Source organism: Ascaphus truei, chromosome 1 (genome assembly GCF_040206685.1).
Source record: "Ascaphus truei isolate aAscTru1 chromosome 1, aAscTru1.hap1, whole genome shotgun sequence".
NCBI lineage: Eukaryota > Metazoa > Chordata > Amphibia > Anura > Ascaphidae > Ascaphus > Ascaphus truei.
This window is the reverse complement of record NC_134483.1, coordinates 274,091,023-274,097,107: the sequence shown is the minus strand read 5'-3', so window position 1 is coordinate 274,097,107 and position 6,085 is coordinate 274,091,023. Positions and strand designations below refer to the sequence as shown.

Sequence of the window (6,085 nt, the reverse complement as noted above, 5' to 3'; positions counted from 1 at the left end):
GTGTGTGTGTATATATATTATTATACATTCTGAGATGTTATAGAAACGAACACACAACTGATTAAAGGACAAAATTACAATGGCCAAGCAAGGCAAAGGTAAGTAATAATTTACACATAATCCTGCTGTACACGTACAAGAAAGATGTTTGCACTTACTTAGGTGTTTTAATAATTGCATGTGACTAATATGCATATGCAATTCTTACATCAATTAACACACCCAAATGCAATGTTTTGCTGCAAAGTCAATGGCAGCTTCTCTAAACTTAGCAACTGGCTCCTGGTGGACCATTACTGAACAGACGATTACAACATAAATATTTATAACACAATTAATTATGAGTGTTAACATTTCCAAAACTTCACGTGTACAAGAACATAGTTGAAAGTTTGGAAACAACACAGTCTTCAGCATACATACAATAGTAATTAGATAATGTGAAGTCAACAAAACAAGGCCAAAGACATATTTTCTGAATTATAACATTTATTTTTTTTGTTCCTTTTGCGAGCGAGTAACAGGCCTGCTTGTTGTCTCTTGAATTTTCCTTTTTCTTTTGCCACCAACTTTAGGCACAACAGAGCCACTTTGAGTGGCCTCTGGCACTTCACGGGCAGGGCTTGTGGCCAGTGACTGTTCACCTACGGGGCTTGTGGCCAGTGACTCACCTACAGGGCTTGTGGCCAGTGACTCACCTACAGGGCTTTTGGGCAGTGATTCACCTACAGGGCTTGTGGCCAGTGACTCACCTACAGGGCTTTTGGGCAGTGATTCACCTACAGGGCTTTTGGGCAGTGATTCACCTACAGGGCTTTTGGGCAGCGATTCACCTACAGGGCTTTTGGGCAGCGACTCACCTACAGGGCTTTTGGGCAGCGACTCACCTACAGGGCTTTTGGGCAGCGATTCACCTACAGGGCTTTTGGGTAGTGACTGTTCACGGACAGGGCTTGTGCCCAGTGACACATGTGAGCAAGTTGGTAGACACTGCACAAGTGATGGTTGGTCTGTTTCATGTGTGTCTTTTGTTGTTTTTGACCAAAAACTGGTCAGTAGTAACTGCTTGTATTTTGTTTTTGTGGGCTCCTTTGTAGGTGTCAGCTGCTGATTTTGTACAGATGGCAGTGGTAGTATGTCGTCAGGAACCTGCACAGCAATCTCTGCTACTTGACCGGTAACATTTGGGCCTGGTGAATGAATATCAGATGAATGTGGTGAAAACTGACCTGCATGAACAGATCCTGGCTGGGAGGTGTTGAATTGTGGTACATTAGTCATTCTCCAGTAATTAGCTTGTGTTTGCTGAACAACTAATGCTTCGAATGAGGTGTTGATTTTTTGCAACTGTTTAGGCACTTCAATGAAGACTCTGTGGAGATGTGCCAATTGTGATACTGTTTCTTCCTGCAGTCCAATCATCCTTTCCAGCACTGTCATCATGTCTGAATGGCGACGATTTTCTGCGTCCACTATTTTTCCCTCTGAAGCTACAATTGCATCGTATGTGGAAGTTGATGGACGATTTGGCGGTACAACAGTTTCTATTGGCACCTCTTCATGGTCACATGATTGTATTTCAGTCTCTTCTGTGGCGTCATCCTCATCATACTCATCATCCTCATCACCATGATGTTCTAAAAAGAAATGTACACATTATTAAATGGCATGTTAATGTATGCTGTGTTACTATGTAATTGTACTGTGTCCTAAGTAACACCTAACATGTTAGCATACGTTTTATAACCTCATTAAAAACTACCTTGACTTACGAATAATGTTTGGACTCAGTATGAAATATGAATGAATGAAAAGTTGCTCTAAACTCAGAAGTCCTACATGATAATTAACATCACTAACACAATACATGTTGCCTTACACTTAATTTTCACTGACACTAAGTAATCCTATTTAAAGAAGATGTGCAAAACAAATAATGCACATGACAACATAACATATAGAAGAGCACATATTATATGGCCAGCAAATGATACACTCACCTTCTAGTAGTGTTGAGCTGGCTGACCCAGGTGAAGACACTTGTTCCATCTCAGGTGACACATGTCCTCCAGGGGCAACTATATATAACAATAACATAAGTTTTACATTTACATGTGTAAATATTGAACAAACACTTATTGTATGTTCTGTATTTATGATTAACTAACAACATCAGTTCCTTAACCGAAAATGTGTGTGAAAGTGAACATAAATAGTTGTAATAACACTGTACATGCCTGTGTACTTAGAATTTTTGAGTTCCCTAACATACAACATACTATGTTTCTGCAGTAATGCGTGAGGATAAATAGATTAAATGAGTACATAAAAATCATATGTTGTGTAGTGATATCAGTATCATAATGTACATAACTATCATGAGATGACCATTCACAATGGTTATCATGAAGGTGGTCATATTGCAAAAAGTGTTGTTTTTGGTAGAGGATATGTGTGGTACATTAATCGAAGATGTGGCACACCTGAATGTGGCTGTGACTCAACAAGACAACACATGCAGTGTGTGATAATGTGTCTTTCATAGTAGTTCAACTATAGATATGAGTGAACTAATGTGTGACGTACGCTTTGATAAGTAATGAGTTGTTGGGGCATTTAGTAGCTAGAGTTAAGCTTTCAAATGAGTGTGATTAACTTCAGTTGTGCTATTCAGGTTGTAAGAAAGGTATTCCCTTCCCCAAAAAGCCTAATCAGCCACACCTTTCAATGACTTGAAACAGGTGCAAATGGTGTGAACTAAGTTGACCGTGAAATGAGGCTGTAATTAGTGTGTGTGCTGAACCCCACCCCCTCTGTTGAAGTGTATGCTGTGATGAGATATTAATTGCAGCTGCTTTAACACAATGGTAGATGAGCTAAGTAGTCATCTGCAGTGTTTAAGTTATGAAAACAATGACATAACATATGCTACGTGTGCCTCATTATGCTGTCTGTATATGACATAAAGCAAAAATGGACCTTTTCATAAGCAACTATAGATGTGTTAGTGCCAGTGATGTTTGTAGGCCGTTACATGCAATTTCTTTGATGCATGCTTAAAATAGGCAGTAATGTCATGTTTGTCGGAGTAAAATCAATAAAATACACAATAACATGATACATATTTCTGTTCTGTACCTGTAGCTACTAATAATTTCTCATGAACATGTGTTACACGTGTACTACCCTGTTGTTCCCCATCTTCGCCCACCATCAATTGCTTCCACTGCAGCTATGCATTTTGGGAATTCACATGTAAATGAGCACGCAATGGCACGTGCTATATTAGTTACTGCTTTTAGTAGGACTACTACATATATGTCTATTTTGAGATATATATATACAGAATCAGACATATACATATATAGATGCAGGTATGCTTATATTGTGAAGACAGTATAAAAAGCAGTGTAACTATGCAAAATAACTGTAAGCAACGACACGCCTAGTACAGTAATATTTATCACCTGCTGGAAATTGTGACGGATAAATTCCAATGTCACGGTCACCAGCCAAGCCTTCCACGACGACGGTAAGTAATTTTGGCCGAAGCAGCTCCTCCAATGGAGTCAATATGAGACGTTGTGGTGTGGGCCCACCTCCAGTGCCAGTAGCATGCACGCGTTGGTCTTGTATTTTCTTTTTCAATTTGGACCTAATATCATCAAATCTTTTCCGACAATGATACTTGTCCCTGACACTATTCCCACAGGCATTGACACCAATGACTATTGTGTCCCACATTTCTTTTTTGCTTGCTGCACTTGTCCGCCCTTGAAAAACATATAAAAGATATGAGGTAAATGAATAATAATATAAGCACCAGTTTCCTACACTGCTAGCTGTTCCAAGTGATAGCAAACATGCTGTTTTATGTGTAATATGTGCAGCACATGAGCATTCACTACTAAACCTATACATGTAAGCAAGGTTGCATTCATATTGTATGCAGTTCTGGCAAATTGACCGCCTGTGTTTATTTGTCCTTGTAAGGCATGATAAAAAGCTGTGTTTCCACACTAATGAACATAGAAAGATATTGTGTACCCATATTTGCATATGAACAAAACTCAGATGACCTAGGATCACATGTATTTGAATAATAAATGTAAAGTTACACTTACCTACTAAATGTCCATATATACTGTCATAGTGCTCCAGAATGCCAGTGACAAGAGCCCTATTTTCCTGGTCATTGAAGCGAGGATTACGTGGCTTCTCCACACGTTTTTTCCGAGCAGGTTTAGGGTCAGAGCTTGGCTGGTGCTGACTGGACTCTCCTTCTTCCAATGGAAGAGCCTCCAAAAGCTGGCCACCAGCAAGCACGCCACCACCATCCACCCCATCAGCAACTGCGCCACCAGCAGCACTCCCAGCACCAGCACTCCCACTCCTAGCACCAGCACTCCCACTCCTAGCACCAGCACTCCCACTCCTAGCACCAGCACTCACACTCCTAGCACCAGCACTCCCAGCACCAGCACTCCCACTCACAGCAACAGCACTCCCACTCCCAGCACCAGCACTCCCACTCACAGCAACAGCACTCCCACTCCCAACAACAGCACTCCCACTCCCAACAACAGCACTCCCACTCCCAGCAACACCACTCGCAGCACCAGCACTCCCACTCCCAACAACAGCACTCCCACTCCCAGCAACACCACTCGGTGCACCAGCAACATCACTCCCCTGAACAGAACGTTCACTCCGACGCGTACTCCCACGAGTAGCACTCCCACTCCCACCAGCATCACTCTTCCCACGCTTTGCGGGCATACTTCCAGCACTCACAAAAAACAGACAAGAAATGTACAGGCAATCACACGACCCACTTCCACATATAAAACAAGACAAAGATGTAAACAAAACAACAAAGGACAAAGCTCACCCAATACACAACAAGTCTCTCAGTCAATATGCAAATGTTCAATCGTCCAGCTCTGTGCGTCTCTCTCTCTCTCTCACTCCCAACAACACAGAGAATGATTAGCAGTACACGTTGCCTTTAAATATGGCGCGCAATCAAAAACATGCTTGTTTCGCCTGATTCAGCAAGATTTGTGATTGTGCAACCTAACAGCACCCCGCCACGCACGCCGATACACCTGTGTGTGATCGGCTCATCATCGTGAGAGTGGGCGGATTTGTTTTCTGGTTGATTTTGAATGTATTCGGCACTTACTGCATACGGAGAGGGAAAAACGCCAATAACATGACTAATCGATAAGCTTGCCGATTTCACATAATCGTCGCTTACTGCATGAGGCCCTAAGTCTGTGTTATCCTGGTTCCTTTGTAATAATTAATATTTTTAATTTGACATGTATCATGTGTCAGTTTTTTAGGTCTGTGCTAGCTGGCAGGCTTGACCTCCAACCTCACAGACCAGGTGTAGCAATCAGGTCTCTCTGTGGTCTCCTGCATAGTCATGCACAGTTCATGTAAGTGTAACCCTGCTTCCCCCCCCCCCCCAGGCTCTACGGTGGTGTCTAGGGTGCATGAGGGCAGATTACATGCGGTGTGGTGCATACCTGTGAGGAACAGGAGGGCGTAAGCTTCTCGCGATGTTGAGGGGGAGCCAGGACCGGGCTTCTGGGGTGATAGCCTCCATCTTCTCTTAGTGGTGCAGCGCCTCCATCTTCTATACTCCCAGGAATATGGGACAGGACCTGTATAGAAGAACCCCTTGGATCCCAGGGTAATACCTTCCAATTCACACACAGTCTTTGGTAATAACGCATAGTCTCTTTTATTGACAGATCAGCAATCTCCCAACGGTAGTGGCTTCCAGTAGCCGCAACAACAACAGCAAAGACTTGTTATTACGCCGCTCTCCTTCCACACAGATAATTCCTCCTCTCCTTCCCTCCAAGTCTCTCCTCCGACAGGATGGTCTGGGCTAGGGATTCAGTACCCCGTGGCCCACCCCCGAGGTTATCCTCGCGGTGGGGCTTGGATTCTCCCCATCACCCCTAGCAGTGGGGTGAGGGCATTGGTCCACCAAGTCTATAATTCTATCAGCTCTACTAAAGGAAGCTGAATCTTTCCACTCCTCTCTCTCTGCTCCTGCACTCTGCGCAGG

At 43.1% G+C, this 6,085-nt stretch overlaps 1 protein-coding gene across 1 annotated transcript; it reads right to left on the bottom strand.

The window, feature by feature from the left end:
* Positions 1-372: 372 nt before the first annotated feature.
* Positions 373-2,074, bottom strand: LOC142470704 (uncharacterized). The gene is made up of 2 exons (XM_075577352.1): positions 2,001-2,074; positions 373-1,637 (listed from the first exon to the last, which is right to left on the bottom strand). The coding sequence occupies exons 1-2, from the start codon at positions 2,047-2,049 to the stop codon at positions 490-492; spliced, it is 1,197 nt and encodes a 398-aa protein (XP_075433467.1). The 5' UTR covers positions 2,050-2,074; the 3' UTR covers positions 373-489.
* Positions 2,075-6,085: the final 4,011 nt, after the last annotated feature.